We start from the raw sequence: 26,959 nt of genomic DNA on the forward strand, positions 1-26,959 counted from the left end.
TTTGCAGTAAAGTCTGTTTTATAGTCAACGTGGAAATGTCTATTTCTTCCACACATCTACAAGGAGCAGCTGTGTCCTGACTGAAGCACACCAGCAGCTGACCAAACAGACCTCATGTCATTTTACATGATAATGGAAAGAGCCAATCAGTGCAAAGGGGGCGGAGCCATCAGTGCCAGAGTAAGTTGCTCTGGGCAAACAGGTGTATGAGGCAGACCAATTCATATGACTAGAAAGAGAGGGAGGGTTTAAAAAATATAAAATGATGGAGAAAGATGAAAAGAAAAACCTACGATTAGGCAAATATTTTTTTTTTGCATTTTAAACAGATTAAAAAAACTACTAAATATATGTATCAACAGTGAACTTGTATTGAACCTTTACAAAATATACACTTTTTTAAAATATATACAAAAATTCACGTTACACTTTCTCTTTTTCGTACACACCCCAATCAAAGAATCTATTGGGCGAGAGTGCTGCGGTTCAGCCAATGGAGAGAAAAGAGGAAATGGGCCTGGAAGGCTGACAGGCGGGGAGCTAAGGATGACCATATAAGGTAAAATCTGCAGTCGGCAGCAGCCAGAGTACAGCCAGTTCACCATGAACAGTAGGGGGCTCCTGAAATACAGACTGGGAATAAGAATGACACATCCATTGCCACACACACACACACACACGATGCGAGTTACATCTGTCTATCTGACATCACAGGATATATGGAGTTGGACTTTGGGGTTTAGGGACTGAACTCACTTCCTGTCTATGCCCTCCTTTTCCTGTTTCCTCTCTTCTCCTCATCTTTGGTGCTCTATTTTTTGTAAAGTGACAGCAGTAACCGAATCGGTTTGCAGAGGGTTCAGTTCAAATACAGGAAACCCATCCGAGATGTCTAAACAAAAGCCAAGCAGATCCCATTGACCCTAAACTTTTTTGAAAAGGAGAAATCTGGGTTCAAAGTTAGTCCAGTTTGGACATTTGTGACACAAATATAATGATTCTGTTTATATTTAGTGTACAGTTTTTCAAAGCTGATGTAGACGGTTTCAAAGCAACAACATAAACTAACGTTACTGCGCAAGTGCGCATGCACGCTTTTGTGGCCCAAACGTCCGGTACACATCTGCAAAGAATAGAGTTCCTGTGAAATATTTCTGATAACAAGTAACAATAAATTAAATTAGCTAGCAAGTTAAAATGATTAGCCAATATTATTTTGGGTTAGAAGTAGAAGAACCTTACTTAAACTTAAATGCGACCAAGTACTGTAACACAACCCATTAAAATTGTTTATTTAAAAAAATGGATATACAATCAAATTCAACAAATTGTTTAATACAATTATAATACATTAAACTATTAATTAATATTAATATAATTGCAATAAAATATAAATAGTATATTATTAGCACTAGCCAGAACGATCATTAAACACAGACCGAAGTTAACTTCGGGTCAGGCACGTGTGTCTGATGAAACCGTCTATAACACAATTTTACCCACAATGCATTGGAATTTGTTACTCTGTAGACAGAGTTTGGTGTTTGATCAAATAAAAATAATAGTGTATAAAATTGTCCAAAGATAAAAACTTATCAAACTTCCTCTGAATGACAGCCAATCTCCTTTCCCCCCAAAATGTAATAAAGTATACATTTGTGGCATAAGAATATTGATACAGTATTGGGTTGCACTTTATTTTACAGTACGTGTACCTATAGTGTACTTACAGTGTACTTACCTAAGAAAGTACTGGGTAGTATAAGGTAACTACATGATATAAGTTTAGGTTCAGGGTTAGTACCTAGTTATTATATTTACTGTAATAAGTACACAGTATGTACATGGGAAACAAGACTGTAAAATAAAGTACTACCCAGTATTGTACCCAGCATCTCTTAACATCTTAACTCTTAACAAGTCATTCCTACAAAAAAACTTGTCTTGAACCCAGAACATTTTTACACAGCAAAACCAGGACATGAGCAGGTATCAAAATGAATTAAAAGCATATCGCTAAATAACAACCCACGTCCCCGAAGCATCAAAACAGCCATTTCCTTCAGGACTTAAACTGCAAAAGGAAAACAGTCGCTAATACCATAACGGAGTCTGGTGTTGAGGCGTAAATGGGGAGTTTCCTGTGGCATGGGTCATATTTCGGGCTATAACCTCAATATGAGAGGTGGTCAGACAGAAAGGAGGAAAATTAGTCACTCTGGTCAGTTTGAATGGAAAGCAGGAATGCAAGGACTATGGAAGACACCGGTCATCCGTTTCCCACTGTTTCCTTCGTATGGAAATGAGACATCTGAGTGGGGAAGGGGGTCTTGAGAGAGAAAGACAACATGTGATTAGTTAGACAATAGACACCTGACGGTCTCCTGAGGGGCAAAAGACAAAGAGTCTGATTTGAGCTGATCTGTCACCCACACAAAGAATCCGGCCCAGCTGAAACTCCACCCCCAAATCCCTCCATATGAATCCATCACTACAATTACCAACTCGAAACTTCAAAACGCATTTGTAATTTGTAACTACAATTAGAACCCAATATAAGTACATCGAGTTTACCGACAAACTATTTCAAGGCTTCTGATGTTCTTCTCAAGTCCACAAACACTCGGCCGATCTGCTAGCATGTTCTTTACAGGAAAACAATTGACAGTCTCGGAAGTCTGTGGATTTTAAAGAGTCTGCTGAGATTGAAGAGTTCCCATACAGAGCTGATCTGGGAAACAAAGGGGTGTGCAGGGCCTGGCATACGCTGAGGGACAATAGCCCCCCAGAGCCAGCTGTCTGTTCGCAGGGGGCTGCTGAGAATAGGACAGCCCGGCCTATAGACAGACAGTGCAAAACCAAATCAGCCTGAGAGTGGATACGTAAGGAGGGGTGCGATGCATTAGACAGAAGGACAGCAGGTGTGCAAGCGCATGCACACACAGAGGAACGAAAGGGGAATGTGTGCACTAAAGGGTATATGAGAACAGAACACAAAAGATATTTTGAAGAACGTTGATGCCCCAACACCATTGGGGTCCCATTGACTTCAACTGCATAGACACAAAACCACAAAGACATTTCTCAAAATATCTCCTTTTGTGTTCCACAGAAGAAAGAGTTTTGAATGACACGTGGGTGAAGAAAATTGTCATTTTTTTGGGTGAACTATCCCTTTAATCCCTGTTGAATGCGGTTTTACGCAAGAGGGACAGACAGATGACCCTGCAATCTGTTCTGAGAATACACAACAGTGAGAATCTGAGAACAAACTGAGCTTTATTTCTCACAGATGAGCAATTTCCCATCACACTCACACTTGACATAAGGGGTGGAATGACAAAGGATTAATATCGGCTTAATCCATCACTTTTTAATCCAACCTGAAAGCTGAACTTTTATAAAAGATTCAAGGCAGCGGTCTGCAGGAAGTGAAAATAACACTAATCATGTCAATAGGATAAATGCGCTCTAACTGGCCACCACCACCTGAGCGTTTCTGGCAGGGCAGTCTGTGACATCTTCCGCGAGTGTGTGTGTGTCGGTGAGTGATGTTGAAGACAGGATCCTAACTGAGTGCCAGAGGCTTGGATGTCAGTCGCGTTCGAGCGCTCTCTAATTACAGACCGCTGTTACGACTGTCAACACCGTTGCTTTGGGTTGTATCGCTAATCTCGCCAGTATTACCACAGTAATCGGAGATGTGCAAAATGACACCATCAGATACATTTAGTCACTGCTGAATCCAACACTTTCTACAGATGGCTTCTTTTATTAGTATTTTCATATAAATCTAGCGTGCTGATGTCATTATAAAAACAGTTTGAGTTGTTTAAATTCTTAATCTTATTTTTTGTGAAACTACTACATCCAAATGTATCTTCTTGTGCTTATTCTGCTTTCAATGTGACCAATGGCAACTGAGGGTGTTTTTTAAAGGTCCAGTGTATAAAATTTAGTGGCATTTAGCAGTGAGGTTGCGAGTTACAACCAACGGCCCACTCCACCCCTCACACTGAACAAAGATGTCGTCATGTTTTCTCTTCTTTCCCACAGTAGATGTATTTACAAAACATTCTCCGGTAAGCAGTTTGTCCGTTTAGGGATACTGTAGAAACAACATAGCGAATTCCATACGGTGCATGTAGATAGAAATAGCTCATTCTAAGGTAATAAAAACATAACGCTTCATTATGTTAGGTCTTCATACACCTCTGAAGACATAGTTATGTATATTACATTTCATTTCAGTCAATAGATCCTCCAGAAAATGACACACCGCACCTTTAAACCTATGCGAAACACACAAAAACTACACTGTACTTTTAAAAACAAAGGACAGATAAATGGCTAAAATGTTTAACAAGACCAATTTAATGCAAAACATTCAATTGTAAATTTATGTAAATCCAAAAAGGGGCAAAAATGTAGAAGATTTGAGAAACACAAGGCTAGCTGTGATTTTTTTGTGAATCAGAGGATGAACCGCACACTTCAACATGTGCAAACATGCACACTCACTAAACTCACGTATGAGCAAGACAGGGTGACGCACTCTTTATCTAGAAGAAACAAATCTCTGCCTTCATAACACAAGCCGATATTCCGAGTCTGTGACAGAAGGTTAAAGAGGGAAGTGCATTAACCTCTGCTGTAATGAAACCCCAACAAATTTTAGACCTTCCCATATCAAATAACAAATCCCTGCAGATTCAGCTCTGGAAATTCGACTTTTGTCATTACATTTAAGCTTAGAAATCAGGTAAGAAACAAGATCTCCATACATCAATGGATACCAAATCACTTCAGTTCAACAAGAGAAAAATGTCAATGCTGTTCCAGTAAGTTGATGTTGCCTACATTACTTTTACATTTATAAAAGTCAAGGACAAGAGGGTGGCATTCCTACATCCGAGGCATGTAAAATATAGCTGTAAGGCATTTACAATAAGGTGGGGGGAGTACATGAATGAATTACTGTAATGTAACAGTGGTTAGGTAAAATGTGATTGACAGAAACTAAATGGTTAAATCGCAACAGAAACAGCACGTACGTTTCAGCACGTACGTTTCAGCAATGTAGGTAAGACATGCTCACCAAAGCCCCAAAGACATCCAGCGTGGCTTTCTTCCACTCAACAACTCTGACACAAATATATAAAGGCAGACGTCCGATGAATCATACCTTAATCATTGCAAAACCACCAGAGCGTGAGGCTGTAATTACATGTGTGTGCACTCAAACCCAAACAAAGACCATAAGACCTTTCAAAACACACAAATGTCTTAGGCATGTAAACGGTTAATTATTTAAAGTCGGGAATTTTCCCATCATATTAGAGTGAGTTACGTTCATTTTCATTACAGTAGCGTAAATATCAGATCAGCAGACTAACAACCCTTACGAAAATTAACCATTTTCGTTTTTTCATTTTCGTTAACCATAGTTTTTTTGTGGTACAAGTGTAGTAACCATGGTTTTTCGGTGCATTGATTACTTACGGCAAAACCATGGTTTTATTACAGTAACCATCGTTTACTATGGTTTTTACAAAAAATATGGTTTTCAAAACCATGGTTATTTTGTGATAACCATTGTTTTACTACAGTAACCATGTTTTTTTTTTTGTTTTAACTGTAGTAAAACCATGGTAAATTTTCGTAAGGGGAGACACCTGAACATATGACAAATGTGCTTATTCTGACATCTAAATACAAATAAATACAGGCTGTAAATGTTCTTTAAGTCATAAAGCTTTATTTCCAAACATTTACACATGTGCCATTACAACAGTGTGCAATACACACTCACCTTCTATACATTGATTTCTATACATCGCTATTTTGCCCAAAATAAACAAATATTGGAAAAAACATAAGTAACAATTAATTTAAGCACATATGTAAATTAAAAACTTATCGCGCGCCTAATAAGCTGAAAAACAGGTTATTTTAGATCGTCATTTCGTCGTTTAGCGTTCTAGGGGCAATCCAGTCATTTATATAGATCAGTGGTTACAGCTGAAAAAAGCTTTATCACATCAGACTAAAAAAAAACATCTCATCACTTGTTTCTTGTTCCGTGTTCATATTAATACCATTGTGTATTAAATACCATTTAATACATTAGGTTTGTATATTGATTGCCCAACAATGTAAACACTAAATGACAGACCAAAGTTATATCAAAAATATATTAAAAAAATTGGATTCCCAACATTGGAGCAACAATTGTGAACATCTAAATAGTACTCACCTTATGTAGAGGCAAAACCATGAATGCTCCGCCGCCGCTGGCTTCCACGATGATGGCGACGAATTTAGGGTTGACCGCACAGAAGGCGCTGTCCCACGTCACCCGGGACACCCTGATATCATCGTAGCACTGGTCGTTCTTCACCGCTTGACCGAACACATGCCGGAACTTGCTCTGTCGCACAACCCGTTTGAACATATCTGCAGAGAAGAACGGGATGAGAATGACAATGATGCAATCACGTGACAAACGCTTGAGTGCGTTGACTGAAAAGATATGAACAAGTGTACCTCATCATTCAATATATAAATCAGGCATGCGCAGGAATTCCACACATTCATACTAACTTTGACATGGTTAGTGACACAAGAACACGCAGTAGGTGTAAAAGCATAAAAATATATATAGAAAAATGTACCAAATGCGTAAACATATATAATTTATGCTAAAAACTTGGCTGCAGAGTTTGCTTTAAATGTCAATGATTATCTGAACAGTGCTACATCAAATCAAATTGTCATGACACATGATTTTAAAGTCTTTGGCATGCAAAAAAAAAAATCAATCTTAAAATGCTAATAAACCAATAAATATTCAAGGTGAAACATGCTAAATCGGCCAGCCCTCAAACCAGATGATGTACAATCTGAGAGGTGGTAGAAACAATAAATTCTTAGGCCTATTTCACACAGTAGATTCCATATTAGCGTCATCGCTTCATTTTGGCTTCTTTGCTATCTGTTGTAACTTGTTTCAGTTCTGAAGCAAACCAGAATTACGAGAACATTTAGTTTCTGTGCTATTTTTCAATCTCAACAATTGAGGCCCAACCAAAACAGCAGAAACACTGGGACTGGATGGACACAAACTTTAATGATTGTAATAGTTTATATCTAAAATATCAAACTTTTACAAAACAAAGTATATTAAGGCGTCATGGATGCGAAAAATAATCCAATAGTGCACATCCAGTAGCAGAAGTAGAGGGAAAAGGGGTCCCTTGAGGCCAGTAGAGCAGCAGGGGATGGGGGGTGTATTGAGGTCAGGAAACCACTCGTGTTTTGTAGGCGTGGAAGTCTGCTAATGGAGAAATCTGAACTTTGCTCCTGATAATGTAGTGTACAACATAGCATAAAGGATATTACACCCATCACATCCTATTCCTCCTCTACTGGCCATTTACCTAACAAAAAAACAGGATCTTAAGATGAATGGCCGAGATCGACAAAATTCTACCTGCAGGACTTTACATGTGAATGAATATATGTCTGAAATTTGCACATGAATCGACGTTTTAGAGAATGAAGGTTAACACTTAGACATGGTTGATATTGGCAGGGGATAGGATATTGCACAGCAGACAATCTAAAACAACAGGTACAATGGTTGCAGTCATATAAATGCAGAATATTTGGTATGGAATATATTCATTAAAAAATACATTATGCATACATCACCTGTCTCACGCTAGCCAACGCGAACTGAGCAAACGCAAACGCTCTGCCAAACATTCACTTTCAACTGCAGCAATTCTGTTTGTAGAAGAATACAGAGGCATTGCTTACATACTCCTGCCTGTTCAAATCAATCACTACATCATCTCTGATATAACACAGCTCGAGCACATAAATTCCAAGTACAAGGGTATAATTCAGAGCATATGTCAAGCAATATCTCATCTTTGTGAAATTCATCACTCGGCACACCTAAAAACCATGAAAACAAAGCTTACACAAAGGTGAATCCCATTTTTACCCCAATGTAGATCTGAAGCGTTTGGTGTGTCACGACTAGGGCTGAAACGATTCCTTGAGTACCTTGAGTTATTCAAATACAAAAAATCATCGAGGCAATTTTTGTTTAATCCATTTAACTACAGTACACACGGAGCACTGCGTTTCCCCACGGACCGTTATTACTGACGCACAGCCCGCTAAACTCTATTCATGTTACAGGGCTCTCAAGTCTCCCGCATTCACCGCATTTTAGTCTGTTCACACGATCACACGTGTTTCTCATGCTGATAAATAAGTGACAGCTTCTTGGAACGGTGAACTGCAATTTTACTTAGTTTAGTCTATTTTGCCAGTGAAACTTGTTTTCCGGCTGCATTGAGTCCATCAAACTAGATGCGAACTTGTGGATGCCGAATCTACACATGTCATCTTTTTGTTCTGCGTGTCTGCGTGAATGAACTGCACAGTTTAACGTGCTACACGCGTGATGCTCATGAATTTGTCTGCGTCTGCGCTGAATGAGGACACGAACTTCACCCCCAGAGTTGCTCTAAGAGTTTATTTCACAAACATGTTATTGTTTGAGTGAAGAAACAGACATAGTAAAAAATAAGCGTCTTCCGACAACCTGCCAAAATAAAAGTCATAGGCTATATATTACTATTTAATAGTAAAAAAAGAAACTAAAACAAATTTATATAAACTAAATGCATCATGCATAAGCTGAAGTTAGTTGTTTACCTTTGAAATTATTCTTTCTATTTTTATTCAAGTTGTTTCTTATTTATATATTTGAATTATATTGCATTTTTAATTTAATATGGCAATGGAATTTAGTAAATGGGTTTAGTTTTCACAGATATTAATGTTTGCAATTTCAGCAATAAAAACTTTCATTGTTCTAAAAAGGAAACAAATTAGTTGTTTTACTCATTTTAAGAGACCTGTCTTATTTTCTCTTGTATATTTAGTATTGCTTTTTAATAAAGAAAAAGTACTTATTATCCGAATACCTGGTTAATCGATGGAAAATCAGTAGAATACTCGATTAGTAAAAGAATCGATAGCTGCAGCCCTAGTCACGACACTATCACGTCATTCTTACTTCATTATAATTAATCTAAGAGTAGTGTTTACAATTCAACATAGTGATTTCTTACTTTCCTGTACTAGAATGAAAACATCACACAAATGCCCTGGAAAAGGTCTCATGCAGATTGGTGTTCTTAAACAATAAAAGTCTGTAAAGATTGCGTTGAACTCCAAGTGAACCTTTCTAAAAGTGCACTGAAATTCCAACTACGCCCATGGGCTACATACTGGGACCCAAACTGATGTTTAACCCTTTTAACTCTCAACAAGTGCTAAGATTTAAAACACTGACACGAGAACCCAACTTCTCACACAAGGATGTGATGTCGTTAAATTTGAGAAACGCCCTTCGCAAACACTTTCAGCTTCTTCCAAAATCTGATATTCTAGAAAAATGTAAAGGAAAAATGTGGGCGGCACTTATTTTTTTCTGTCTGGATGGTGAAAACTTACATACCAGCACATGGTTGGAGAGGATGGATGAAAAAGTAAAAAGGATTTCTGATGACAGCTAAAAAAGAAATCAAAGGAGCAAATAAATCCATTTAGATTAAATAAAAAAATACAAAGAAAAACATTTCGTTTGGAATACTGCACTGCTGAATTGCAACACCAAAAATGTGCATAAAAACGTCAATTATGTTAACGTCAATGACTTCATGTACATTTTAGGACTAATCCAGTTCAACAGCATTAAACGGCACAACCTAATGCCATCTTGGACTGATTTGCTGGGTAAGACACTTGGTTATGCAACCTCAGTGCATGTAGGCTAATATCAGGAAAACAACAAGGGTGAGTCCTAAAGCCCAACCTCATTTTACTCTGTCAATGACAGAAGATTATGCAAATGCATTGACAATTCTTGCTATTTTTATTGGTCTCACACCTTTCATACAAGCATGATAAAATGTGTCATGTGGCCATGGATCCAGACACAATTTTTACCTTGTTTTCACTTGGCTCACATATACCCTGCTGCTGGTATTTAGTCTTCACTGATTGGCACAGCAGATTGTCACATGACTACGCTTCCACACCATACAGCAATATGCTTGTTTCACATCGAATCTACTGTGTAAGACGCTAGCCTAGCATTGGGTCAAAACGTTTTCTTAGCAGCCGTGCTGTAGGCCAGGTGGAGCAAAAGAGATAGCAAGAGAGAGAGAGAGAGAGAGAGATTTGAATCCACAGGTTATCACAGTCAAAGGCACAGCGGTTGACTGTCTAAAGGCGGAGCTTCGCTGTAGTCCGATTTTCAGACACGGAACAGAGATCTGCTGCCAAATAACACATGGTGAAATCCAGCCTGTATTTACCAACACTCATGAGTTGCCTAGCAACACCAGCAAAATACCACTGGAAAGAATGAAAAAAGGTACGCAGAGAATAAATTTGGCCTTTTAAGGCCAAAACGTAGGTACAAAACGCAGCAAAAAGCAGAGCTGTCTGATGTATTACCAAATTACACAAATATAATTTTTTAGCCGAAAAAGGAGTTACAGGAATACGCAACTTTCCTCTACTTTGGCAGACTATTGCCATCACTCAAAACCTTTTAAAATAACGTACGTACTCATTTTACTTAAAGTAACAGTTCACCCAAAAATAAAGATTCTGTCTTCATTTACTCAGCAGTTGTTCCACATCTGTATAAATGTATATTTGTTCTGATGAAAACAGAGAGAGATATTTGTCAGAATGCTTGTAACCAAACAGTTCTTGGCCACCATTAACCACCACAGTATGACAGTAAATCTGCTTTATATATTTCTTTGTTCTGTTAAAAACAAAAGAAGATATTTTGCAAACAGTTCTGGGGCACTTTTGACAACCATTGCTGATATCGATACTGTGGGACATGCGTATTGGAACCGCTTCAAAATGTTCAGTATCGATACGTATCGAAATATCAATATTGCTGACAGCACTAATACAGATTTGGAACAACTCGGGGTGAGTAAATTTTCTTTTTTTTCCTCTTTAAAATGACTGACTTTAGAACATTGATGATGAAAATTGCTGACAAAAATGAAAATTCTGTCATCATTTACTCACCATTGAGTTGTTCCAAACCCGTTTTTGTTCTGTTAAATACAAAAGTGAGGTGAGTAAATGACAGACTTTTCATTTTTTGGTGAACTGTCCCTTTAAGTAGCTAAGACCTAAATGGTTTCAAATCATGGCAAAGACTAACAATGACTCTGTCCATCAACTGCAAACTACATTCTGACTAGCACAAATCACATGTGCTGCATCATTCTACCATACAAAAGTCTGTCTTGACACTTCCAAGAGTCATAAGAAGGCCACCCAGACCATCCAACAGCCATTAAAAGTCAGTTACATACAGTAACTCCACAAAGCGTTCATTTATACAAATCAAATCCCCAATATAATTACACCACAAAATCCCTGGCTGAAAGGCTCGATATTGTTGTCAGCGCATGTGGCAAGGAACCTTACTCAGTAACAAATTTATCGGACTGAAAAGGCCTAAAAAGGGAACAAGAGATGTTTCATGAAAAAGCATAACTGCGCAAATGTATTGTCAGGCATCAGAATTTCAATATGAAACAGCATGACAGGATGACATTCTTGACGGAGACCAGTGTTTCCCGTAGATTTACGGTTTTGGGGGGGCGTCCTAGTAGTCTATTTTAATATTTTAAAAAACTACTGACAACAAAATGTAACAACTGAAACGAATTCATCATGAGGAGAAGTACTTGCAAAGTTACTAACAGCCTTTCCATGCCATTCATACTAGAACTGATTCTAAATATTCTTTCCAATTAAAACACGATTCATTAAGAAATGCTCTTCACCTTCTGATTATTAATGCTATTAATATGAAAGGGTTAAAATGAAGCGCATTTGGCGCTAAATAAGGATATTAGAAGATATCGGCAAAATATAATCTATATAAATGTCCCTGAGTGCGCGTGATGTGTACAGCTCCGTTATGTAGATGCGCTGCTCAATTTAAACTACAAAAATAGTCTGATGTTTGGATGGGGTAGTGGTAGGGCGTGCGTCTTTTCTGTAGACTCGGAGCAGGAAAGCGAATGTTGTCAGTTTAAATAAAATTAACTTGACCTGCAAGAGGGGCGTGGGGTGCAGTTGGAGGGGCTGGTCTCCCCCTTAAGGTAGTGGTAGTGGAAACACTGGAGACTCAGCAAAATGAATGTGTAAAAGCAGCAAAAAGAGAAATGAAAGAATTGGTACAAAAAAGCTGAGTGAATTTTATTTCACATGGTTGCGACAAATTACAATAAGTGATTGTTCTTTTTTCATGTTATAAATGTAACATAGCGACCAAAAAACTCAGGTCGAGTGCAGTTCAAGTTCAGAGTGACAAAACTTTATCTTCAAAGAAGTGGCACTTATCAATTTAATTGAGTTTAATCTAGGGTGACCACCACCCAACAAACCAAATGTGGGACAGGTAATCCGTTTGTGTGGCACAATGTGGGACACCATTGAACGGTAGCGCGAAACAATGAAAAATGTTCATATAATTTTTTAGCTTATAAAAATAATTTGTTATTTAGTCCATTCCAACTACAACATAATTAAGGCATAGATAAAATGTTATATAACATAAAACAATTTTAATGCCGATTTCAATTTAAGGTTCACTGTCTCTTTAAATTTTTGAGCACAGATCAGACGCGGAGTTATCATTTTGTACACTTTGAAGATCTTCTCAAAAAGAGAAAACTAGAGGAACAAACAAACAAATGATGAAAAAGAGTTTCTCTTTTAAAATGTATTATTGTTAAATAATGCATTCCAAGTTTTGCGAATTTTTTTTATTTTAATACGCTAACCACAACCTATAGGCTAAACAGTTTCAAAGCCACACAGTTTACGATGTTTTAGTGAGTTTTTATTCGGCAAGTTGACATGGGAGGATCGCCACCCGACTGACAGACGTCGCAGCCTCTTGATGACTGAAATCACTGCCTTCTCTCAAACATTGGATAAAAGTCAGGCTTTAAAAAACACCAAACAAGCGTCTCATGGGCGTTTCTGGTTAAAGAACGTGTTTCTTAATGTGACAACTAAAAACCAACAGACTGATGAAAATGCGGGACATTTTCTCAATATGCGACGAGTCGGACAAGGGATGAAAATGCTGTGCGGTACAACGCAAAGCGTGACGATTGGTCACCCTAGTTTGATCCCTAGAAACCAGCTATGATAAATCCATCCAAAGTCACTATACCATCCTATTTGTTTACAAATGTTTATGTTTTACAGTCTCACTCTGACACCCATTTAAACAGCTCTGTCCAAACTAAGGCTGCAGCTATCGATTATTTTAGTAAACAAGTATTTTCTACTGATTTTTCCATCGATTAATCGGGTATTCGGATAATAAGTACTTTTTCTTTATTAAAGAGCAACTCTAAATATACAAGAGAAAATAAGACAGATCTCTTAAAATGAACAACTAATTTGTTTCCTTTTTTACAAAAATTAACATTTATTGCTGAAATTGCATACATTAATATCTGTGAAAACTAAACCCATTTAGTACATTCCATTGCCATATTACATTCAAAATGCAATATAGGCCTAATACAAATGTATAAATAAGAAACATTAATAAAAATAGAAAGAATAATTTCAAAGGTAAACAACTAACTTCAGCTTATGCATGATGCATTTAGTTTATCTAAATTAGTTTTAGTTTCTTTTTTTACTATTAAATAGTCATATATTTGTCCACATAAAAATACCGAGTTAACTGGACTTTTATTTTGGCAGGTCGTTGGAAGACGCTTATTTTTTAGTGTGTTAGCTTCACTCAGTAAAATGTTCTGAAATAAACTCTCAGAGCAACTCTGGAGATGAAGTTAATGTGTTCATGTCCTCATAAAGTGCAGTTCATTCACTCAGACACGCAGAACAGTCAGATGACATGTGTAAATAACAGGATTTGGCATCCACTAGTCTGCATCTAGTTTGATGGACTCAATGCAGCCGGAAAACAAGTTTCACTCGCAAGATAGACTAAAACTAAGTAAAATAGCAGTTCACCATTTCAATAAGCTATCAGTTATTTATCAGCATGAGACATACGTGTGATCGTGTGAACAGACTAAAATGCGTGTGTCTCACGGTGAATGCATGAGACTTGACAGCCCTGTAACATGAATAGAGTTTAGCGGGCTGTGCGTCAGTAATAACGGTCCGTGGGGAAACGTAGCGCTCCGTGTGTACTGTGTACTGTAGTTAAATGGATTAAACGAGGCTTCGAGGCAACAAAATTTGCCTCGATGATTTTTTGTATTCGAATTACTCGAGTTACTCGAGGAATCGTTTCAGCCCTAGTTCAAACAATCCTTTGCTCGTGCTAATTGGTCTCTATCTTTTGGAGTCACTTCAGTTAATGGTAAGAAGCAGAACACAAACTGCAAAGAGGTTGCCATATTTTCTGAAGGAACAGACAGTGATGGTGCCTATGAAAACATACAGACAATACACAAATAAAAATACAATGTGATATGTGGCTAGCCAACTCCCGTTCTTTCCTGGCCCTAAACAAGTTAACACAATTCCAAGCCAACTTACTGCCAAAAACTCCTGACCAGACACTGATCTTTGCTGCATGCTTGGAATGCATGCTGACACAGTGATTTTCATCCATAGTGTGCAACTGCAAGCTTAATAGCTTATATGTATCTACATTCAAGAATAAACGAGCAGAGCAAATGAGCAATTCCAAGCATGTACTGACCCTCAAAACAAAACACACAATACGTACTGGTGTAGTGTAAATGTACTTATTTTTGCCCCAACTGTGGTAATTTTTCTAAAAAGTCTTAGACAAATTGGGTTGGAAATATTAACTTAAGCGCCAATGTATAAAATTCCAGACAATGTCCAGAAAGCAGCTGGACGGTTTTCCATGGAATGCTGCAATGAGAACAATGAGCCGGGGAGGATCGCTTTCACATTCTTTACCCATTAAAAACTGCACAAATTATACCACAAAAAAACAGAGGGTGGATTTTACACGGTCACACCAGACATGTTAGCAGACTGCCTACAGGAACAAAATTGGTTGCAGATGGCAAAACGTGTTGTCATCCAAAACAAGCTGTGGTAAAAAAGCGAGTTTGTTGGTCTTCCAAGGGTCAGTCTAAGATTTTAGGTTAACCTGATCTACGCTGGACACACGCTTGTAAAGTGGGTTACCTACTGACCTACATTAAGGCTTTTAAGGGAGTAAAGGGTAAAAGTCACCCTGCTGATAAGTGATAAAACAACCATGCTAAGCTGGTTTGCTGGTATTAACTTGTATGGCGGATGTAGCTGGCCAAGCAGGTCTACGCTGGTCATCCAGCCCCTCGAAAACCAGCAAATAAAGTTGGGAGACCAGCAAACCAATTTAGGATGCAAGACTGCTTGACCTAAACAAATCACATGACATGTGCGTGTAAGGTTTATAACACGTGTGCAACCATAAAATAGAGGGAATCAAGTCTGACAAGAATGTAGGTAGAGACCAAATCAGAGAGTACAATTTCTCCCATCCATCTGTCCATATTTAAGTAGAATCACTGGTAAACGTTTGGAGTACTTCCCCACATTTAAGGTAATTTCAAGTGAGTCATTAATCTAATTACATCATCTGTTAAAGCATAGGAAAGGTGGAGCTCCCTGGACCTCTGGGCAAAAGAATCTACAATGAAAACAAAATTACAAGCCCCAGTTATTTTTGCAAAGATCTGGAAAGTTGAATGTACTGTACATGTTGTGCATGTATTACTAAATACATCACCTTTTTTGAATCATGCCTGACCTGTCTAGTTAGTTTGGACCACAGAGGCTGAATGAGAACATGCTGTGACCAAACTCCAGGGCTCCAAAATGATATTTTCAAGAATGCTGGTCACCAAACAACACTAGCCCTTCACTGACAACATGAGGGTGAATAAATGAAAAGATATTTTTCAGGGGTAAAAAATCCCTTTAAAACCCAGACTGGGTGACCTCTTTTAAATGGACATAAAAATAGCTTATAAAACAAATCGTTCTCACTTGTACAACTGAACAGGGAAGTTGGTTTTTGAAGAAAAAGCACTAGAGATTATCAGAGCGTTCTGAAAATGATCTTGATCAAACCGTCATTCAATTCAACAATCAAGAACAACAAACATCTCTTCGTTTTAAATAAAGGCCAAACTCTCACCTCACGTTGAGTTCCGGCCAATGAATCAGAGCAAGGGATACCGCCTCCACAACCATCTGAAGTGATTCCTTCACTTCCTGAATTCAGCACAGCACAAAGGAAGCCTTGTCAAGCGGCCCTGTCGCATGCGTCACAGGGTTCATGGGGAACAGAAAGTGTTGAGCTGGATAGGCCTTATCCAAATCTGATCTGAGAACACGCGTTCTTCCTCTTTCAAAATAAAGTATGACCTTGTTTTAGAATGGCATGAAAGGGTAATTTTAGTCCAGGTTGACAAGAGGGCAAAGAGTGCGGTGAAAGTGCCTGGACCTTTACATATTATGGATGCATGACTGTCTCTTTCTGCAGGTGCATTTGCAAAGGCTCTGATAAAACACGGGCAAAAATAAAAATTCTGTTGTGAATACTCATTCTCTAGTTGCTCCAAACCTGTATAAATTTCTTTTTTTGGTTGAACACAAAGACAGATATTTGGAAGAATGTTAGCAACTGACATTTCTGGGGCATAATAGACCACCATAGTAGGAAAAATAACTGTATATTTTTTGTTCTGTTTAACACAAAATAAGATATTTTAAGGAATTTAGTAAAGCAAAAAGTTCAGGGGCATTTATCTAGGTTTGGAACAACTAGAGAGTTTGTAATTCATGACAGCATTTTCATTTTTGGGTGAACTATCCTTTAAGAAATTGGGCAGACATGTAGGTTAGACAGAGCCATGCTACAGTTGACTAAGACACACGATACACGATTTGGTTTCAAAACCCACATATTCCAAAATATAACACATGCATCTACTCCAGCCCTGCCAGACACAACGCTGTATGAGCAAGCATTTGACATTACATGGGCCCTTATGGCACCCTTGCTGTTGACATTCGTGAGTACAAGTTGTGCTGGACAATACTGAAGAAAAATGAGATCGTTTGCAAAATAAAGAAAACTATATTATAAAACATCTGAAAATTATATAACCAACAAACATGTTTCACATTCTATCTGGAAACAGAAAGCATCACTGTTTGGCTCGCCAGACACTCTGCTATCTGTCTACAAGGTTATACTTTCACAGAATGATTACAAAACAGCGTTTACAAGCACCTGTCATTATTACTGGACATATGAACATAAACATTTGTCTGTACCCAGCTAACACAGTTACGTTGTGACGACGTACCTGGACCGGACCATATTTGTTGCCACGACGTACCATAATAACGTTCCAGCGACGTAACTTTGTGATTCCCATATCCGTCGTGACGACATAACATTGGACATTGTTGGGACATGGTTATTACCTCCTGAAGACATACCTGGGACGTACCATATTCGTCGCAGGGACGTACCAAAAAATGTTTCTGGGACGTGATGAGCACGTCCTAACGACCATATCGATCGAAAATCACTAAAATATGGGTTTACTCTCACATCTGTAATGTATAAAGTAAAGAAAGAATATTAATAAACCGCTAAAGTAATATCAGGCATTTACAAAAAAAAGACCGTTAACGTTTAAATGATGCGAGCGCGTGGCTCTTAGCAGAACAGAAAAGGCACGTGCGCGCACCTATCAGAAGCACGCACTAAATAAATAGAAACGCAGTTTTAATTGTGGTATCGAATTAAACTCCTGTTTAATAGCTGTCAGAAGTCGGATTTATTGCATTCGTCTTGACATTATAACAGATTTTACTCTCATCATACATTTTCCACACAATAACATAATAAATAGAAATGACCAGATTCATTAATCAAATGACCAGTGTCCAGGTTATCTGAATACCAGTACATCACGTCACTACGACGTTCTCCATGGGATTAATTCACAACTTTATTTGAGGATGTGGCTAGGACGTTTCTGGAACGTAAGCAACAATGACCAGATACATTAATTAAAGGACCAGTGTCCAGGTTATCTGAAGACCAATACATCACGTCACTACAACGTTATCCATGGGATTAATTCACAACGTTATTTGAGGACGTGGCTAGGATGTTTCTGTAACATAAGCAAAAATTCTAAGAAACGGAACGTTGCCAAGACGTCCTCAGAACGTGGTCACAAAGTAATGTCACGGTGACCAAATGAAGACGAACTGGCGACGTCGTCAGAACGTACTGTGTTAGTTGGGTAATTATTATTTTATGTCTGATAACAGAAACATTAAATATGTAAACGACTTCGGCTTTATTGGGTTTTCAGTTGTATTAAAATACAGTAAATTCAGAGAGTAAACGCATGTGCGTCGCGATGAAGTCTTGACAAACATGCGAATTAGCACGTAACATCACCTTACACCATAGTGATGGGTAAAAACAGATTATGATGAATTTTTAACGAGCCTGACCGTCAAAATGACGGACAATGAAAAAGTCTAGCGCAACCTCTGGCCTGCACAGATTGTTTATTCTCACCACAGGTACAGGTTAAATTCCTCTTTGCAAAATGCGTTTGGATTTCATTTGCTTGTCACAGAAAGCTCCCTGGCCGAATTTGGCCATCTTTGCTTCAAAGCAATTTGACTGTGGCTTAAAGAGGTTTATTGGCTTGTATTGAACTATCTCTTGTTGACTGATAAAACTGCTTCCTTCCTTGTCAGACAGGGTGTGGTCCAGCCCACAGACCAGTGACAGCGAGTTTCTGTTCCCTGAGGCATTTCCGTGGTTGCCTGTTTAGCAGTTTTTGAGTCATGTATGTGTGAAAAGCCATGTCTTTAATATAAATCCCACAACTTTTAACCACGTTTTAATCGTGGACTGCCCATATTGGCATTAGCCAATCAGTGGCTTGAATAGGCAAATGGAAGCCGATGCATCACCTATGCAAATATCTACACACAAAACATAACAAATAAAGCCAGAATATAAATTATATCTAACATAGAAATGCTGTGTTTTTGTAAGATAGAGATGCACTCACATAATATATGCGTCGTTAATCATGTTGTATAATTGCAATCTGCTGTCACTGCCCAAAGAGCCAAAAGCCACAGTCTGGATGAGTCTGCCTTTGTCATTACGATACAGAGGGGGGATGACGCCACCTAAATCCTCTTCCTGCCTCAGGGCCAAAGAGGGCCACTGTGACGGAATTCCAGCTAAGATTCAGCTGCCTTTCGTAACAGAGATAAGGGCGCAAGTTCCTTGTGACGCGCGTGCATGACCATCTCATTCACTGCCATCAGAAGCACAAGAAATCAGAGAGCTGTAGCAAATTACGCAAATGGGATATTATTATTAGGGAAGTGCAAAAGCCAGTTTGCAAAACTGACTAGTTGCGTGGGTATTTTGAATGACAAGCCCAAGTCAAAGAAACAATCTCCATAGTTAAATAAGCAGTGTCCACAAGCTCCTACTTGGGGATAACTGGACACGAAATGGGGAAACTGACCTATATTCAACAAATAAAAAAGGAAGAATATTTTATTGTACAAAATATTGCATACGTTTACATCTTACTTTTACGCATTTCTTGGCAGATGTTTTTATCCAAACAGTGCTGTTCAAGGTTTACAGTTAATCATGTGTTCCCTGGGATTTAAACACAAAACCTTGCTGCTAACACAATGCTTTTTATATGATGAATATACATCTAAATACAGTACACTAGGATATGTAATTCAACAGACTGAAGAAAACTGAACTAATTTCACAAATTTATAAAGATGGTGCAACAAGAAACTTGCAACTCTGACAAGAATCAAACTGAAGTTAATGCTGACGCTCTACACTTATACACACACAGACAAATCTCCTTTCACTTTGTTGCCGTGTTCACCTTTGCGCTTTAACAGCTTGCTCAATGCCACTTGGGTAAACAATGAACAAAAACAAATTAAACAAAAAAGTTAGACATCATGATCTTTGGGCCATTACAAAGCTAATTAAAAAGCAAACAGACTCATAAAATATATGAAGCATAGGCCATGTTCCCATTTTTATGGGTCTTTAATGAGGGTCTACTACATGTTACGTCATCTCAAACTTAAAAATAATTATTTAATTATGAATAAATCAAAAACACGTTATGAAATTGCATTTGTTTCTATGTAAAAACGATCGAGTAAAATAAAAAGGTAATGTAGGCTACATCTGTACATCGTTATTTAATAGTTTTGCAATCATGATGTTTTAAGTACATTGATATGACACAATATGCATGTCATTATAAGCCAAGCTTAATATATTGAAACACTAAATAAAAGGCAATTGTTAAAAATATATAAAATATAGAACAAGGGACCCTTCTCTAACCAACAAGAAATCCTAGGCTTGACAGGTGCCTACCTAGTTATACTAGTCCTAAAATGATCAACAAGAATCTTTAGAAAAGGTTTATGAAAAAATGCTGTATAATGACAGATGCAGGTCTTAAAAGGGGTTGCATGCAACCCTGCATACCTGCCGATGGGGAGATATCCATCACAAAGTTCTATGTTTTGAAGAATGTAGCTCTGAAGAATGTTCACCTTACAAGAACACTATCCGATCACTGTGAAAGGCAACCTAAAATTTGAGGAAATAACACTTCCTGTAAAAGTCTCTTCCTGCCTATACATGTCCATAATTTCTCTCTTATACACACGCACGCACGCACGCACGCACACACTCCTTGAAGCTGCATCTTTTCCACAGCCACTTCCTGCATCTCCCAACTCATTTTACCAAGCATCCTGACCCATTTCCCAAGGAACACAAGGATTCGTCACAGAGGAGACGATATGATGACGTACACTACACAAGCATACACACACCTGCTGATGCATTCTGACGTCCAGCCAAAACATTACCACATGAAGATTTCAGCATGGCCTTAGGCAATGTCATGCACTAGAAACAAAGAAACAACAGGAACAAAGACACGTCTCTTGAAACAAACAAATAATTATATAAAATAAATTGCAGAGCAATGATTGAACCATAACAGACTTCTATCCTTGTTCAATGAGGACTTCTGGTACTGTGAAGATCAAAGCAATTTAATAAGTGAAATCCATGAAATAGGAAAATGCATTCAATAAACAGTCAATAAAAACATACCGTCTGTTTACTACACAAATATTTTAATAAAGTATGTCCGAGCATTTAAGGTTTCATTATTTCGACAGCCTGGCAAGTTGGCGAGTCAAGGTTTTGATATCTTGAAGTATCGTAAAGTATTTTGGTACTGCAAATAAACTATATTCATTCATACAATGACAAGGAAACTGAAAAAAGACTCTCTACAAAAAGAAAACGAATGTGTGCTTCTCCCTGCCTTCCCTTTTAAAAAGACTTTGGTGGGTCTTGATTATACCTGTCTAGGCGGGTCCAGGAATGAAAAGGTTTGGAAACATTACATAGAGCCAATGGGTGAGGTCATCCTGATCTAGTTAACATTACACTACGAAATAGGAAAATGAAAGACTAAAAATTTCCACAAGAAACCATGTAAACAGAAACACTCGATTCAAATACAATGTGTTGGCAAATCTTGGATATGCCTTCACAATCCACACCTACAGGAAGTTCGATCAACTCACTAAACGTGTCGAGCACTAGCGTGTCTGCTATCTCCTAGGTTTGAAACATGACGGAATATTTGGTGAATAATCGGTGTTTGATTGCTTGATATGGTTTTTGTCCCTTTTATTAAATTCGAACAGAATTTTGTTTTACAGTTTTGCTCAGAAAAGTGGATACGGGACAACCCAGAGCAGCCGTTTTTGAACTGACAGCTCTACAACTCCCATGATCAAACCAAGCTGAGAGTTGCCATTAATTCAGTGAGAACTTTGCTGGTGTTCTCAATAAAACTGGTTAAACTATAGCTTTATTTGTTTAGCGCCCACCAATTATCTCTTCTATTAATCTGATCACAACGATTCATCGATTCAAATTCAAGTTTTTTAGTTAGTGATCATATTAATCCAAAACAATATAAATTGGCAAATAATCTGACATTCTTTACAAATGAATTCAAAATGAAAAGAGTTTACAATTTAAACGCACCGAGATCAACTTTTGTTTCACTGAGATCAGCGCTATTCAATCACCGAGTCAAAAGGAATTGAATCCATTTCAATGCATCACACCAATGCATTAAATATCCAACCAGGAAAGCATGTCAACTAAAACATAAAACATGTCCCTGACGCTCAATTTGTAAAAGAAACCCCTCGTTTTGAGCCCTGAAGATCTGCCCATCTGGCCTGATCCACGCTGCCATGATCCCTTTGCATGGGCAGATTTTCAAATCCAGCAAAGTTGCACTTGCGCGTGCCGGTTCAAACCTTCGCCTCATGCCGCAAACATTACGTGAGAAAGAGCGTACTTTCATCCTTACCTTCTCAGCTGTCGTAGGAAAAATATATATCCCTGTCCGACTGTTTTTTAAAATATAGACAGCTGTAATGCACCAGTTGCAGTCTCTGATCGCGCGAACGTTCCCTGTGACTACCTCACTCACTCAACTTGTCTGAGAGGCGCCGGAAGCCACGCCTTGCCTTATCTCGCCCCGCCTTACAAAAATACGATTGGACGAATACGAAATGAGTGGCGTCAAATATTTGCAATCACGAAATATATTGCTTGTTGCCCCACCCGTTCGGAGAGCAAACAGGTATGAAGTTCAGTGTGGACTACGTGACTGCACTTAGAAGTAGAACCAGTTTATTATGTCATATACGCTAAACAAAGTGAAGTGAGTAGAACTTAAAACATTAATTTTATTTGATTGATTATAGTATCTTATAGTAGGTTATCCAGACGATAATACCGTGATCACAATAATATATGGACACATTTATGTAAGAACTGTTAAAAAATGTAAAAAAATAATTATGTTAAATTAATTTTGGACGATTCGTAATTTTTATAATATTTAATGAAACTGTCTATGATGAAATCATCGTGTTATAAGAATATTGCCACAAGATGGCACCATTATGCCAAAAAAAATGATCTATTTAATGAAAAATACATGCATCTGTTATGAACATGTTTCTAAAAAATGTTTCGTGTTGAAATGTAACAGCATTCATGCAGCAACAATCTTTCTCAGCCAAGCATTAAAATAAATCCACAATAAAAAAGCATTGCAAAAACAGCAACTGTCTTACCTTTTTTCACTGAGGCTTTTCTTTCTATTGCTTTGTCAGGTGATTTTTTCGGTGGGTCGAATGCTGCTTTCATCTGTGCTACTTTCACACACTGCGTTGGATCTAAGGTCAGGTCGACCCGGGTCTCTGTTGGCTTGGTCCACTCCTTCATCTTCCTCTGCAACTCAATAGTTTCCTTTATCATATCAGAAACGTGTTTGCTTTTCTGAGGACCTTGTGTTATCTCCATGATTGTGGAAGCATCATCTGTGTTCAGACTAATCTCCGTTGCATGCTTTTCATCAGGCTGGCTTGACTGTTTCTCACTGTTGGAGGCTTGCACATGTGAACCGTGCTTGCTCTGCACTTTATCTTGTTTCTCGTTAGCTTGCATACTTATTAGGTTGCACACGAAGGAGGAATGTTGCACGTCTTGTGAGACAGATGTGTTTGCTGCGCTGTCTGATAACGCTGCTCCTGCAGCGCATCCATCCTGACGGGATTCATCTGTTGCCTTATTTGTGAATATCTTTAAAAAATCTTTTTCGTGATGCTGAGGGGCACCAGACAGAGCGATCACGGCGTTCTGGTCCACACTTGGAAGATGTGGTGTGACTTTAGGCCTGTCTTGGTGATCTGAATCTGTCTCAGGACCAGAACCGGTTACAGATGTTTCCTTGAATATGTCCGTGTTTGAGCTAATGATATTTTGATTAGACTGTCTGTCTTTGTCTCTCCCTGATGACATCATGTTACCTGAGGTCTTGTTCCTGTCTAATTCGTGTTGGTCAGCATCAGTCACCGTACTAGGAGCGGAGTTAAGCTTTGGATTTAGATTATGTGTAGTCTCACTTAATATCTCAGGCAGGTTTAGTATCTCTGGCTGCGGAGTCTCTACAGCGAGAAAACATTTTAGACTGTCCTCTGTGTATACTTTGGCCTTCTGTAAAAGAAGGGAATCCTCCATTTCGTCTTTTTGGATATCGGATTTTGAAGGTGGGTGGGAATCTGTAATGTCTTCAGAGGATGTCTCATCTTCATAGCTTTGTTGAACGGATTTGTTTTTACCCATTATATTTACACCGGCAATATTACCCTCTTCCGTTTCTGTTCCACGCAGAGAAAGATCTTTAATCTCGCTTATCCTTACATGGGAACAAAGCACACTCTTTGAAGCGCTCTCCAGAATTTTTATTTCTTCAGCCTCTCCTATGTCATCTTTATTCATTTGACCTCCAGCAGGTGATCTCTCCAGCGAAGTTTCCTTTGTCCCAAAGCTCTCCATGTCTGACACATTAAATTGTCTTTCTTTCTCATTCTCATCCTGTGTGAGTTCGCCTGCAGTTATTTGCTGATGGCTCTCAGCGTGATTCGGGGGTGACTTGGATGGCACTTCTAAGGAGCTGAAGTCCTCAGGGCTCCGTGCTTGTTCCAGACTCACAGCTTGGTTTTGTATATCTGCACCTGCTAGTGATGACCTAGTCAATCTGACATCATCCGCTGGCTGAAAGCCTGCAACATTTTCTTTACCTCCGTAGATGTCTTTCATTGTACGTCCCTGTATTTCAACATTCTTTGGGGAGTGTTCTGTGTTTGGGTTTTTTGTAACATCCTTATCTGGATCCTCAGATGGCTTCTCGGTTTCTTGTTTGACTTGCTGAATTGCTGCCGTAATGTTTTTCAAAGTCTTTGGTGAGTTCATCCCAGGGTTTGATGTGTTAAACGGCCTCTCATTGTGTGATTCATCTTCATTTTCGTTGTTAGTTCTGGAAACGGATGCTTTGTCTTGAATCAAAAAGTGGACTGCAGGTGAGGTACCTGTGTTGAAAACTCCACCCTCCCTGTGTCCATCAGTGTCCATTAATTTTGCCAAGTCCTTCTTCTCCGTCACCTCAGAAGTCACCTTAACAGGCCTTGTGTTTGTTAGACCGATATCACTGGCACCTTCCACAATCCCGGCGGTATTTATATTTAGAATATATGTAGCTCCAGTTTCTAGTTTTCCGTTTCCGTCTTGGCACATTCGCTTGTTTTCAATTTCATAGACAGGTTCCATTTTGGCCTTTTCATCTAATTCACGTGTTTCCTTTTCACCCCCGTTTGCTTTCTCATGAGGCCATTCACTCTTGTCTTTGCCAAGAAGGTCACACCTCAGGTTCTCCTGATGCTCTCCATCCAGATCGCCTTCTTGCATACTCCCCAGGTCTACAACTTCACCAACTCTTGCTTGTTCCATATCCTCTATCTCACACGCAGGTTCACCGCTTCTGGCCTCCCGTGTGCCTTGTGTGCCGCTATCAGACCGTCTGATTTCATTCAGCTGCTGCGAAGCCAGCGTTTCAGCCCAGCCTCCCTCTTTCTCTCCATCCCCTCCCTCCACCAACCCCCCATCCGTGGGAGCACACACCTTATCGTAAGATTCCAAAAGCCGCTCCAGCGTAGGTGATGTTGACTCCCTGCCTGGGCCTTCATCCAAGCTTCCACCGGCTGCTTTCTCTTCGTCTGCCACCACATCACAAGTCTCAATGGTTGAGTTTCCTTCCTCCGTTTCCCCCCCAGGGTCTGGGCTTGGTCCCTTTTCCTTTGGTCCTGCAGAGCTGTTGTCCTGCCCTGGGTCCCCCTCCCTGCCCTGGTTTTGTCCCATTACATTCTGTGGAAAAAGAAAAGACGTTATTGGCAGTGTATTGTGGTGGAGCGCAAGATGTTGATGATGCCATTGCTCTGGTCGTGCCAGTGTTTATGTGAAATAGTCCTCACTCCCCTGTACACTATTTAGATTTTACTGACTCTCATTAACTGTTTATTTTATATTTCTGTCTATGCTATTGTTACTTTGCATTAGTTCATCTCTTACTGTTCTTGAGTTTTAAAAGCTTCATTTAGGGTCATTTTTGAAAAACTAATATCTGAGAATAATATTACAGCATCAATGTTAGGTGTGAACTGTGTTCTGTGTTTCTATTCCTCTCTGTCTTGTGACTACAGCGTATCTAAACATCCATTGATCGTTTATGCTCGTCTTGTTACATAAGATGAATCACAAGATTTGCGGACGATCTCTGCACCACAGAAAGCTATTGGTTCACACTACATATGAGTTTGAGAGAAATGTCTTTCCATCAGCTGTATGATGTACAAATCAATATTTGTGTCTCAATTTCATAAAATCGAAGACACACACTCTCACTGAAAACACAGAGACAAACATTTCTTTAACAGAAATGCAATATAATATACATAACTATGTCTTCAGCGGTGTATAAAGACCTTACATAATGAAGCGTTATGTTTTACTTACTTTAGAATGAGCTATTTCTATCTACATGCATCGCGGGTCCCCTTACATGCAGTTCACCATGTTGTTTCTACAGGAGTCCTAAACGGACAAACTGCTCTACAGAGTGCGTTTCCTAAATACGTTATCTCCTTCGGCAAAGAAGCAAAAACAAGATGACATCTTCACAGTCCTGTGTCAGCCACTGTAGTGCTTCGAAAGGGAAGGGTGAAGTGAGCTCACTGCTAGATGCCACTAAATTTCATAAACTGGACCTTTACGTTTTACAAAAATAATCTGTCTGGCTGCTGAGAG

The 26,959-nt window shown here is 38.8% G+C and overlaps 1 protein-coding gene across 1 annotated transcript in view; it reads right to left on the reverse strand.

Moving 5' to 3' along the window:
- The window catches only part of LOC130567163 (uncharacterized), a 41,249-nt gene extending 15,229 nt beyond the window's left edge, over positions 1–26,020 (reverse strand). Inside the window, exons 1-2 of the mRNA XM_057355113.1 lie at positions 23,392–26,020; positions 6,257–6,456 (exon numbers count right to left, since the gene is read on the reverse strand). Of these exons, the coding sequence (XP_057211096.1) occupies positions 6,257–6,456; positions 23,392–26,014 (2,823 nt within the window). The 5' untranslated portion in view covers positions 26,015–26,020. The remainder of the gene's footprint in view (positions 1–6,256; positions 6,457–23,391) is intronic.
- Positions 26,021–26,959: the final 939 nt, after the last annotated feature.

Source organism: Triplophysa rosa, linkage group LG2 (genome assembly GCF_024868665.1).
Source record: "Triplophysa rosa linkage group LG2, Trosa_1v2, whole genome shotgun sequence".
Classification (NCBI taxonomy): domain Eukaryota; kingdom Metazoa; phylum Chordata; class Actinopteri; order Cypriniformes; family Nemacheilidae; genus Triplophysa; species Triplophysa rosa.